Source organism: Saimiri boliviensis, chromosome 17 (genome assembly GCF_048565385.1).
Source record: "Saimiri boliviensis isolate mSaiBol1 chromosome 17, mSaiBol1.pri, whole genome shotgun sequence".
Classification (NCBI taxonomy): domain Eukaryota; kingdom Metazoa; phylum Chordata; class Mammalia; order Primates; family Cebidae; genus Saimiri; species Saimiri boliviensis.
In genome coordinates, this window is record NC_133465.1 from 48,425,971 (window position 1) to 48,439,142 (window position 13,172).

General features: G+C 46.8%; 1 protein-coding gene across 3 annotated transcripts; it reads right to left on the minus strand.

Annotated features, from left to right (window-relative positions):
• Positions 1-2,771: 2,771 nt before the first annotated feature.
• On the minus strand, positions 2,772-13,125 carry PTGES3L (prostaglandin E synthase 3 like). 3 transcript variants are annotated; one of them, XM_074389133.1, is made up of 7 exons: positions 13,069-13,125; positions 11,910-12,023; positions 11,737-11,803; positions 11,529-11,627; positions 6,852-6,941; positions 4,367-4,420; positions 2,772-3,234 (listed from the first exon to the last, which is right to left on the minus strand). In XM_074389133.1, the coding sequence occupies exons 2-7, from the start codon at positions 11,975-11,977 to the stop codon at positions 3,199-3,201; spliced, it is 414 nt and encodes a 137-aa protein (XP_074245234.1). In that variant the 5' UTR covers positions 11,978-12,023; positions 13,069-13,125; the 3' UTR covers positions 2,772-3,198. The 3 variants fall into 3 exon arrangements, with proteins under 3 accessions (XP_074245234.1, XP_074245233.1, XP_039331926.1); XM_074389132.1 differs by having other exon boundaries at positions 13,002-13,087; XM_039475992.2 differs by lacking the exon at positions 13,069-13,125 and adding an exon at positions 12,753-12,905.
• Positions 13,126-13,172: the final 47 nt, after the last annotated feature.

Sequence of the window (13,172 nt, forward strand, 5' to 3'; positions counted from 1 at the left end):
AGAAACTCTCTCTACTAAAAATACAAAAAATTTATCGAGGCATGGTAGCGCATGCCTGTAATCCCAGCTACTTGGGAGGCTGAGGCAGGAGAATAACTTGAATCCAGGAGGCAGAGGTTGCAGTGAGCTGAGATCATGCCATTGCACTCCAGCCTGGGCAACAAGAACAAAACTCCATCAAAAATAAATTAAGTAATTAATCAAATTAATTTTTTTAAAGTAAACAATTTGGCCAGCCTGTCCAACATGGTGAAATCCTGTCTCTAAACATACAAAAATATTAGTTGGGCATGATGGCACACACTTGTAATCCCAGCTATTTGGGAGGCTGAGGCAGGAGAATCACTTGAACCCAGGAGGAGGTTGCAGTCAGCCAAGATCACACCAATGCACTCCAGAGTGAGACTCTGTCTCAAAAAGAAAGAAAACCGCCGGGCGCAGTGGCTCAAGCCTGTAATCCCAGCACTTTGGGAGGCCGAGGCGGGTGGATCATGAGGTCGAGAGTTCGAGACCATCCTGGTCGACATGATGAAACCCCATCTCTACTAAAAATACAAAAAATCAGCTGGGCATGGTGGCGTGTGCCTGTAATCCCAGCTACTCAGGAGGCTGAGGCAGGAGAATTGCCTGAACCCAGGAGGCGGAGGTTGCGGTGAGCCGAGATCGCGCCATTGCACTCCAGCCTGGGTAACAAGAGCGAAACTCCGTCTCAAAAAAAAAAAAAAAAAAGAAAGAAAGAAAGAAAACCAATTTGGGCTGGGCGCAGTGGCTCACACCCGCAATCCCAGCAGTTTGGTAGGCCAGGGTCCCTGGATCAGTTGAGGCCAGGAGTTTGAGACCAGCCTGACCAACATGGCAAAACCTTGTCTGTACTAAAAATACAAAAATTAGCTGGGTATGGTGGCAGGTACATGTAGTCCCAGCTACTTGGGAGGCTAAAGCCGGAGAATCACTTGAACCCAGGAAGCGGAGGTTGCTGTGAGCTGAGATCCCACTACCGCACTCCAGCCTGGGTGACAGAGCAAGACTCCCTCTCAAAAAATAAATAAATAAATAAAAGCAAATTAAACCAGGTACTAATTTTTATTTTGTCAAATATCTGAAAAGTTTTACAGAATGTAACACTCTCATTGTTGGTAGGAGTGAGAACTGGTACGATTTCATCAAAGAGCAACTTGGTAAAGGCTATCAAAATATTTAAATGTATTTTATCTACTCTCTGACCTAGCAATTCCACTTCTAGAAATGTACCCTACAGATATTCTGGCAAACATATGTAAAGATCCACATTTTTTTTTCTTTTCTCTTCCAATTAACTGTATTAGTCTGTTTTCATAAAAGATCCACATTTTTATTTATTTATTTATTTATTTTTACTACCCAAAAGATTTAGGATTTTTTTTAATCCACATTTTAAAATGTTGATTGCAACATTGTTTGCAAATGGTAAAAGACTAATGACCTAACTGTCCTTCAATAAGGAACCTGTGAAATTACAAAAAATACATTCAATGGAATACCAGGTAGCCATGAAAAAAAGAGAGTTAGATATATATGTGCTGACTTGTAAAGATCTCCAATATATAAAGTGAAAAAGGGCACAGTGCAAGGTTTGCATGGTATGATTCCAGTTGTGTACACACACACATCACATTTGCTGATAATTATGATTAAATTTTAATATACTGCATATAAACAATACATACGATTTATGTTTATGTTCCATGTTATGTACTGTTTTGTATCTTATGTAATTATACCTTAAAACTACATAGTATAAAATAAATTATAGGTATTATAGTATTTATAATGCAGTATGGGGCCAGGGATGGTGGCTCAGGCCTGTAATCCCAGCACTTTGGGAGGCTGGGCAGGAGGCTTAAGGCCAGGAGTTCGAGACCAGCCTGGGCAACATAGAAAGACCCTGTCTTTACAAAAATATATTTTCACTTAGTCAGGTGTGGTGTAGTCCTAGCTACCCAGGAGGCTGAGGCAGGAGGATTACTTGAGCCCAGAAAGTCAAGGCTGAGGTGAACAATGAATGCCCCACTGTATGCCAGCCTGGGCAACAGAGCAAGACTCAATCTCAAAAATAAATAAATAAATAAATAAAGTTTACTTTTTAAGTAAATCCTAATAGTTCACCATGAGTTCAAGAGCAAAGCCTGTGGCCAATGCATTTATTTTAAGTTACAGTCATTTGTACCTATTAGGAACTCAGAAAATATTTACAGACAAATGGAATAGCCATTGAATGGACAAGTAAACATACATATTAACTAGAGTAACAGTTTTAAAAGCATAAAGAGGGCCGGGTGTGGTGGCTCACACGTGTTAATTCTAGCATTTTGGGAGGTTGAAGTGGGTGGATCACTTGAGGTCAGGAGTTCGAGACCAGCCAACATGGTAAAACCCCATCTTTGCTAAAAATACAAAAATTAGCTGGGCGTGGTGCTGCATGTCTGCAGTCCTAGATACTTGGAAGACTGAGGCAGGAGAATTGCTTGAACCTGGGAGGCAGAGGTTGCAGTGAGCCGAGATCATGCCACTGCACTCCAGCCTGAGCGACAGAGTGAGACTCCATCTCAAAAATAAAAAAGTATAAAGAGGTTTCTAGAGTGTGCAGAAAGCTGAAGTGGCTAGTTCTAGGGATGACAGAATTGGCTGTAACAAATCAGAGCACAAATCTGCACAAGAGGAAGCACCTCCGCTTGTTTACTAAAGGGAGAAGAGGCTTGCCACCAGGAGGAAGAAGTACAAAGAGACAGACAGAACAGTTCCTAGAGATTTATTATATAATCTCTCTTTCTTCTTTGGCTGTTTGCTTTGCCCCATATGCGCACAAACTAGAGATTTCTGTAATCTGCATGCTTCTTCTTTAGCTTTTGTTTCAACACATACACATGTACTCAAATAATCAAGTGGCCTAAATAGAGAGGTTAGAAACCAATCAGTAAGAAATCAAAAGCCCTATGAGTCTACTCCTCCCTGACCCTACCCGATTTGGAGCCACAGTCAAGCACCTAGGAGGAAGACAAGCATGAAGGAAGAACCTTAATGAAGAGCTTCTAGGAAAGTTCAGAGATCCTGGAGGAACTTGGTGCACAGCCAAAGCGCTGATAAAGGCCTAGGCCGCTAGCTTTCCAGAACAACTGGAAGATAGCCACAGGCATCTTCCAGCTTTGCCATCACAGAAGGTTAATTACTTGTTGCATCTGCACTGTCAGAATCATCCTAGGGAAAAAAAAAAAAAAAAAAAAGACAAAGCATGTGTAGACTGCAAAGCAGGAACATTGTGTTCACAAATACTGCTCCCTCCCTCCTGCTCGCCTAGTTTCTTTTTGTGATTTCCTAAACCACCCAATTTAGGGGACCAATATGGAAAGCTTTTAACTTACTTTGGACAATAAGTAAAAAAAAATGCTACTTTGTCATACATCATTGTTTCGGGATTTTTGTTGTCTGTTGTTGTGGTTGTGGTTTTGAGACAGGGTCTTGCTTCATCACCCAGGCTGCAGTGCAGTGGCATGATCTCAGCTCACTGCAACCTGTGCCTCACAGTCTCAAGCCATCCTGCCATCTCAGCCTCTTGAGTAGCTGGGATTATAGGCTACCACGCCTGGCTAATTTTTGTATTTTTGGTAGAGACAGGGTTTTGGCCTGTTGCCCAGGCTGGTCTTGAACTGCTGAACACAAGCAATCCACCTGCCTCAGTCTCCCAAAGTGCTGGTATTACAGGCATGAGCCACCACACTGGGCCTAGCTTTAGAATTTTAATTAATGCTATTATTCATTACAGTTCTAAAGACACTTGGCAGGGCCAGGTCTGCTCTAGGATGGAGAAACGGAGGGGGAGATGGAAAGCAGGAGGGTCTTGCTAGGGTTTTCTAAAGCCTGGAGAAGAATATTAGCCCTCTTGGGCTGGGCGCAGTGGCTCACGCCTGTAATCCTAACACTTTGAAAGGCTGAGGTGGGTGGATCACCTGAGGTCAAGAGTTAGAGACCAGCCTGGCCAACATGGCAAAACCCTGTCTCTACTAAAAATATAAAATTAGCCAGGCATGGTGGCAGGTGCATGTAATCCCAGCTACTCAAGAGGCTGAGGCAGGAGAATCGCTTTAACTGGGGAGGCAGAGGTTGCAGTGAGCCAAGATCACACCACTGCACTCTAGCCTAGGTGAAAAAGTGAAACTCCTCCCCCTGCCCACCAAAAAAAAAAAAAAATTAGCCCTCTTTGATCAAATTCAAATTTGGTTAACATGCACTGAGAACTACTCTGTGCTAGGAACTGGGATAGGAGCTTTCTAGTAGGTTATTTTTAAAGGCTACAAAGAAACTGAAGGGTTGAGGGGAAGGCTGTACTTACATCCAGGTCATCCATGGCAGGTGGAGGTCTCTTGGTGCTGACCTTCTTCAAAAGCTAGTGGGAAGAGAAAATAATCATAAGAGAGAAGGGAGTGAGGGAAGAGCAATCTGCACATTGATGGGCCATAGAAGAATGGTCCCAGCCAGAACCGGTTAGGCAATTGCTCCCATCTTTAAAACATCACTTTAAAAATTAATTTGAGAAAAGTAAATTGATCCCCTTTTTAAAAGAAAATGTAAACACACACAGAGCATCCTCCTTACAAATCCAGATTGGAATTTAGTGTTTTTATAACTGAAACCTAATAATATAATGACAGGGTGTGATTTATTGGGAGCCAATGATTTATAATATGAATTTTTATACTGCTAGTTTTAACTTCCCATGAAATTGTCTGGTTCAAGAAACGCATACACACACACCCGCACAGGCCGGGTGTGGTGGCTCACATGATCTCAGCACTTCGGAAGCTGAGACAGACAGATTACTTGAGGCCAGGAGTTCAAGACTAGCCTGGCCAATATGATGAAACCCCATCTCTACCAAAAATACAAAAAAATTAGCCATAGGGGTGGCATGTAATCCCAGCTACTTGGGTGGCTGAGGCATAAGAATCGCTTGAACCTGGGAGGTGGAAGTTGCAGTGAGTCACTGCACTCTAGCTTAGGAGACAGAGCAAGACTCTGTCTCAAAAAGAAAACCACATGCAAAGGCCAGGCACAATGGCTCATGCCTGTAATCCCAACACTTTGGGAGGCCAATGCGGGCAGATCACCTGAGATCAGGTGTTTGAGACCAGCCTGACCAACATGTAGAAACTGTTCTCTACTAAAATACAAAAAATTAACCAGGCATAGTGGCACGTGCCTGTAATCCCAGCTACTCAGGAGTCTGAGGCAGGAGAATCACTTGAACCTGGGAGGCAGAGGTTGCAGTGAGTTGAGATCATGCCACTGCACTCCAGCCTGGGCAACAGAGCAAAACTCCATCTCACAAAAAAAAAAAAAAAAAAAAAAAAAAAATTAAGAATCGGCCAGGAGGCCGGGCGCGGTGGCTCAAGCCTGTAATCCCAGCACTTTGGGAGGCCAAGGTGGGTGGATCACAAGGTCGAGAGATCGAGACCAACCTGGTCAACATGGTGAAACCCCATCTCTAATAAAAATACAAAAAATTAGCTGGGCATGGTGGCGTGTGCCTATAATCCCAGCTACTCAGGAGGCTGAGGCAGGAGAATTGCCTGAACCCAGGAGGCGGAGGTTGCGGTGAGCCGAGATCGTGCCATTGCACTCCAGCCTGGGTAACAAGAGCGAAACTCCATCTCAAAAAAAAAAAAAAAAAAAAAGAATCGGCCAGGAGTGGTAGCTCATGCCTGTAATCCCAGCACTTTGGAAGGCTGAGGCAGGCAGATCACCTAAGTTCGGGAGTTCGAGACCAGCATGACCAACATGGAGAAACCCCATCTCTACCAAAAATACAAAAAATTAGCCAGGCATAGTGGTGCATGGCTGTAATCCCAGCTACTCAGGAGGCTGAGGCAGGAGAATTGCTTAAAACCCAGGAGGCAGAGGTGGCAATGAGCCGAGATCGCTTCATTGCACTCTAGCCTGGGCCACAAGAGCAAAACTCTGTCTCAAAAAAAAAAAGTAGCCAGACGTGGTGGTGGGTGCCTGTAATCCCAGCTACTCGGGAGGCTGAGTCAGGAGAATCACTTGAACCCGGAGGTGGAGGTTGCAGTGAGCTGAGATCATACAATTGCACTCCAGCCTGGGCGACAAGCGTGAAACTTTGTCTCTGAAAAAAAAACCACACACACACACACACACACAAAGAGAGAGAGAGAGAAACAGAGAGAGAGAGAGAGAGAGAGACAGAGAAAACAGGAGAACAAGAATTACAGAAAAGTAGAAAAGGTTTTGTCAAACGTCTTCAGAATAGAGGTTCTAGGCTGGGCACATTGGCTCAGGCCTGTAATCCCAGCACTTTGGGAGGCCAAGGCAGGCGGATCACAAGGTCAGGAGATTGAAACCATCCTGGCTAACACGGTGAAACACTGTTTCTACTGAAAATACAAAAAATTAGCCTGGCATGGTGGCACATGCCTGTAGTCCCAGCTGCTTGGGAGGCTGAGGCAGGAGAATCACTTGAACCCAGGAGGGAGAGGTTGCAGTGAGCTGAGATTGGTCACGCCACCTCACTCCAGCCTGGGCAACAGAGCAAGACTCTGTCTCAAAAAAAAACATAGGCTGTACACTGTGAAAAGTAAGTGGATCTACGTATATAATTTCAATAATATTCTTTCCTCTCATCCCTATTAAATAAACATTGCACGAAATACATAAAGAATATCAGCATCAATTAGTAACCTGCCTAGAGAGCTTGCATATCTCTGCCTGGCCCCAGTGACATGTGTGCGGAGACGTGTGTGCAGAGAAACACAAAGAATGAGCAAATGTGCAGAACACAGCACGTGCTGTCTCTCTCTCACCTCTGCATAATGTTCCACATGAGCCAGCTCCACCTCTTCATCCCCTTCCCAGTCTCTCCAGTTATCAAAGTCCACAGACAGCCACACTGGCTGCAAGAAGAAGCACCAAGAGTCACAGGCCAGGAGAGCAGGAGCAGGAGAGTGTGGGAGAGTGTGGGCATATGCATGCCAGCATGCATGGGAAAAAGAGGGTCAGTAGGTGCATAGTCCTCTCAACTGCACCCCTTTGACCAGCCCCCTCTAGGCTGCCATGTTATCATCATCACCCACAAAGATTTACCAGGAACCTGCTAATCTCCACACAATGCTAGGCATCATAGGGTCTGAAAATCTCAGAAGTCCTACCCTCCTGCCAGGAGCGGTAGCTCATGCCTGTAATCCCAGCACTTTGGGAGGCTGAGGCAGGCAGATAATGAGGTCAGGAGTCAAGACCAGCCTGGCCAATATGGTGAAACCCCATCTCTACTAAAAATACAAAAATTAGCAGGGCCTAGTGGCGGGTGCCTGTAGTCCCAGCTACTCGGAGGGCTGAGGCATGAGAATCTGTTGAACCAGGGAAGGCAGAGGTTGCAGTGAGCCAAGATTGTGCCACTGCACTCCAGCCTGGGCAACAGAGCAAGACTCCATCTCAAAAAAAAAAAAAAAAAAGGTCTACCTTCCAGGAGCAGATTGACTGTGACAACACATCTGGAAAGATAACTGTATCATAAAGCAACATAGGAGTCAACCAACAAGACAGACAAGCTGTGGCTGGGCATGGCAGCTCACATCTGTCATCCCAGCACTTTGGGAGGCCAAGGCAGGTGGATCATCTGAGGTCAGGAGTTCGAGACCAGACTGGCCAACATGGTAAATCTCTCTCTCTACTAAAAATACAAAATTAGGCCAGGCGCGGTGGCTCAAGCCTGTAATCCCAGCACTTTGGGAGGCCGAGGCGGGTGAATCACGAGGTCAAGAGATCAAGACCATCCTGGTCAACATGGTGAAACCCTGTCTCTACTAAAAATACAAAAAATTAGCAGAATGCCATTGCACTCCAGCCTGAATAACATGAGTGAAACTCCGTCTCAAAAAAAAAAACAAAAAAAAACCCCACAAAATTAGCTGGGCATGGTGGCGCATGCCTGTAATCCTAGCTGCTTGGGAGGCTGAGGCAGGAGAATAGCTTGAACTCTGCAGGTAGAAGTTGCAGTGAGCTGAGATTGTACCATTGCACTCCAGCCTGGGCAATAGAGCTAGGCTCTGCCACAAAAAAAAAAAAAAGGGGGGGGGCTGGGCACGGTGGCTCAAGCCTGTAATCCCAGCACTTTGGGAGGCCGAGGTGGGCGGATCACAAGGTCAAGAGATCGAGACCATCCTGGTCAACATGGTGAAACCCTGTCTCTACTAAAAATACAAAAAATTAGCTGGGCATGGTGGTGCGTGCCTGTAATCCCAGCTACTCAGGAGGCTGAGGCAGGAGAATTGCCTGAACCCAGGAGGCAGAGGTTGCAGTGAGCTGAGATCGCGCCATTGCACTCCAGCCTGGGTAACAAGAGTGAAATTCCGTCTCAAAAAAAAAAAAAACAGGCCGGGCGCGGTGGCTCAAGCCTGTAATCCCAGCACTTTGGGAGGCCGAGGCGGGTGGATCACGAGGTCGAGAGATCGAGACCATCCTGGTCAACATGGTGAAACCCCGTCTCTACTAAAAATACAAAAAATTAGCTGGGCATGGTGGCACGTGCCTGTAATCTCAGCTACTCAGGAGGCTGAGGCAGGAGAATTGCCTGAACCCAGGAGGCGGAGGTTGCGGTGAGCCGAGATCGCGCCATTGCATTCCAGCCTGGGTAACAAGAGCGAAACTCCGTCTCAAAAAAAAAAAAAAAAAAAAAAAATCTGAGAGCCAGATCCAGCCATCAGGCAGTCAGTTTTCAACCTTTATGGAAGGAGCCATTGGTGGGCCTTGTGTGGGAGAGTGTCAGGGTCAAATGTGTGTTTTACACAGACCATGCTGGGGACAATGCAGAGGATGCATTGAAAATGGGGCTGAAAATATGCAACAAACTTCTCACCCTATGATGGATAAGGCTTGAACAAGGAAGAAATTAAGTAGTGAATTCAATAATATTTAGGAGGTCAGTAAATCCTGGTTGTAAGCCACTATGAGAAAAAATAGGATTCAAAAGGGCTGTATACAATAGCCCATGCCTGTAATCCCAGCACTCTGGGAGGCTGAGGCAGGAAGATCACTTGAAGTCTGAAGTTTGAAACCAGCCTGGGCAACATGGCGAAACCCTGTCTCTACTAAAAATACAAAAAATTAGCTGGGCGTGGTGGTGGGCACCTGTAATCCCAAGTATTTGGGAGGCTGAGAACCACTTGAACCTGGAGAATCAGGAGAACCACTTGAACCTGGGAGGTGGAGGCTACAGTGAGCTGAGATTGCGGCATTGCACTCCAGCCTGAGCAACAAGAGAGACACTCAGTCTCAAAAAACAGAAGAAAGAATAAAACTCATCAGGCCGGGCACAGTGGTTCATGCCTGTAATCCCAGCACTTTGGGAGGCCGAGGTGGGCAGATCATGGGGTCAAGGATCAAGACCATCTGGGCCAACATGGTGAAACCCCATCTCTACTAAAAATACAAAAATTATCCAGGCATGGTGGTGCGTGCCTGTAATCCCAACTACTTGGGAGGCTGAGACAGGAGAATTGCTTGAAACTGGAAAACAGAAGTTTCAGTGAGCCAGGATCCCACCACTGCACTCCAGCCTGGTGATAGAGCAAGACTCCACCTAAAAAAAAATTAAAATTAAAAAAATAAATACACGCCTGTAATCCCAGGACTTTGGGAGGCTGAGGCAGGCGGATCACCTGAGGTCAGGAGTTTGAAACCAGCCTAACCAATATGGTGAAACCCCATCTTAAAATAAATAAATAAGAAAGAAAAAATAAGACTCATCAATCAACTTCTATAGCGGAAACTACTTCTGGGACTGCGATATAAAAAAAACAAGAATCAGGGGCCAGGCATGGTGGTTCATGCTTGTAATCCCAGCGCTTTGGGAGGCAGAGGTCGGTGGATCATGAGGTCAGGAGTTCAAGACCAGCCTGGCCAATATGGTGAAACCCTGTCTCTACTAAAAATGCAAAAATCAGCTGGGTGTGGCGGCACACACCTGTAATCCCACCTACTCGGGAGTCTGATGCAAGAGAATCGCCAGAACCCAGGAGGCGGAGGTTGCAGTGAGCCGAGATCACGCCACTGCACTGTAGCCTGGGCAACAGAGCGAGACTCTGTCTCAAAACAACAACAACAACAACAACAAAGCAAGAATAGCCCAGGTGTGGTGGCTCACGCCTGTAATCCTAACACTTTGGGAGGCTGAGGTGGATGGATCACCTGAGGTCAGGAGTTCAAGACCAGCCTGGCCAACATGGCGAAACCCCATCTCTACTAAAAATACAAAAATTAGCTGGGTGTGGTGATACACTATTCGGGAGACTGAGGAAGGAGAATTGCTTCAGCCTGAGAGGTGGAGGTTGCAGTGAGCCGAGATCTCACCACTGCACTCCGGCCTGTGCCACAGTAGTGAGACTTCATCTCAAAAACAACCAAGAATCAAAGGTTTTGATTGTGAGTTCCAGTAAAGGGAAAGACCACGTTCATAGCAGCGCCAACGTCTGAAATGAAGTCTTACCCATTTAAGCGCCTACAATGGAAGCAGTTAACTGGGAGAGATTACCAAGAGAATAAAAAGAGACCCAGGACAAATAGCTAATATATGCAGGGGTTAAAACCTAGGTGACAGGTTGATAAATGCAGCAAACCACTGTGGCACATGTATACCTATGTAACAAACCTGAACCTGCACATTCTGCACATGTATCCCAGAATTTAAAGTAAAAAAATAAGTCAGGTTCAGTGGCTAATGCCCATAATCCCAGCACCTTGGGAGGCCAAGGCTGGTGGATCACCTAAGGTCAGGAGTTCAAGACCAGCCTGACCAACATGGAGAAACCCCGTCTCTACTAAAAATACAAAATTAACCAGGTGTGGTGGCACATGCCTGTAATCCCAGCTACTCGGGAAGCTGAGGCAGGAGAATTGCTTGAACCAGGGAGGTGGAGGTTGCAATGAGCTGAGATCACGCCATTGCACTCCAGCTTGGGCAACAAGAGTGAAACTCCAACTCAAAAAATAAATAAATGAATGAATATAAATAAAAATAAGAGAGACTAAGGCCGGGCGCGGTGGCTCAAGCCTGTAATCCCAGCACTTTGGGAGGCCGATGCGGGTGGATCACGAGGTCAAGAGATCGAGACCATCCTGGTCAACATAGTGAAACCCCGTCTCTACTAAAAATACAAAAAATTAGCTGGGCATGGTGGCGCGTGCCTGTAATCCCAGCTACTCAGGAGGCCGAGACAGGAGAATTGCCTGAGCCCAGGAGGCGGAGGTTGCGGTGAGCCGAGATCGCGCCATTGCACTCCAGCCTGGGTAACAAGAGCGAAACTCTGTCTCAAAAAAAAAAAAAAAAAATAAGAGAGACTAATACAGTCAGAAAAAAATAAAAAACATTTAGGCAAGACTTGGTGAATGACTGAATGTTGGCTGGAAAGAAGGCAAGAAGAAAAGGCCAATCCTGGCTCTAACCTGGGTACAGAGAGAAGGAGCAGGCCACTTTCCACACCCACCTTGATATCCTCCTTGGTAAGCCGGGGCCAGGCCACCTTTTCCTTCCATTTCCTCACAAAGCAGGTAATAGAGCGGGAAGAGCGCTTATCCTGGGAGTCCTGCCAGATAAAGAGCCTCATTCTTAGGGTCTGAGGTTTAGTATTAATCTCCAGTTTTCCTGGGCAGCTCAGTTTCCATCCAGACCGTACTGTCCCTTCTCACCCTTACCTTGGAGTTCACTTTGGCATAGAGCTCAATCTCATTGTACAATTCCATTCCATCGGCATTCTTGCAGCTGAGGAGATAATGAAGCTGAGAAGATGCAGAATACTCTGTGTGGGGGCATCAGGAGAAGAGGGAGGTTCCCGGGAAGGCAGGCCCTCAGAGGGGAGGGCCACTACCTGAACACAATGCGGTGATCCTCAATAAGCACGTGGACATCCGTGCTGTCCTCAACACAAAACTCCATGAATACATACTTGGGCCTGTCGTACCACAGGGTCCGGGCATGCTGCCTGAAAAGACGTTGAGGTGGAGAGGGAAGACTGAGGGCATTTGGGAAAGATGGAGGGAGGAGACTACCCAGGAACGTTTGATACCACAGTTTTTTCTTTTTTAAAAATTAAATTTAACTATTTTTTAAGAGATGGGGTCTTGCTATGTTGCCCAGGCTGGAGGGCAGTGGCTATTCACAGGTGCGATCCCACTAATGATCAGCACGGGAGTTTTGACCTGTTCCGTTTCCAACCTGGGCCGGTTCACCCCTCCTTAGGCAACCTGGTGGTCCCCCGCTCCGGGGAGGTCACCATATTGATGCTGAACTTAGTGCGGACACCCGATGGATCAGCATAGTGCTCTACAGCCCAGAATTCCTGGGCTCAAGCGATCCTCCCACCTCAGCCTCCAGAGTGGCTGGGACTACAGGCACGTGGCATCGTGCCCGGGGATGCCACAGTTTTTTCAAAGTGGACCTAAATAAGGTGGGGGCGGGGAGGGAAGGGAAAGACGGGAGTGGGTGGGTGTGGTGAATGTGAACCTGAGAAGAATATAAAGTGCAAGACTAGGGAAGTAGGGCGTCAGGGAGAACATACAGGTCATACCTCCCCTCACCCCACAGTTACAGAGACCAGGGGTCTGGGGTTCCCATAGAGCCTCACAGAACCTGGAGCGCCCAGGAGAAGACCTGGAGCAGGGACTGTCCAGGGAAAAGGGCCAGGGGGAGCACCGGAGCTGGAAACACTCACCGTGCCATTGCGGCTCCCGCTCCAGGGTGGCATTTAGAGTTCTGGGCAAGGGCCGCTATCTTTAGATCCTAGGGACGCCCCCAGCAGCTGCCTCTCCTTATATGGTGGGGAGAACAGCTGAGAGGAAGGGAGAAAGTGACCTGACAGCCAAGGGATCTGCATTCTGGAGATATTCTGGGAGAGCTTAATCCTTGCAGCCCTTCACCCTGGGGTCTTCAGAAATGCACAGACTAGGAACAGACAACCCACCTGCTGGAACCAGGTCAAAGGCTGCCCTAGACGCCACTGGGAATGACTTTTCCCCAGTTACATTCACCTGTTTCTCCCAGGCTTAGCGCTCAGTGCCCGATTCACAATAGGCGCTCAATAAAACATTATTGGCCTGAATTAAATCCCGAAGGAAGCCGCGCCTTTGGGACT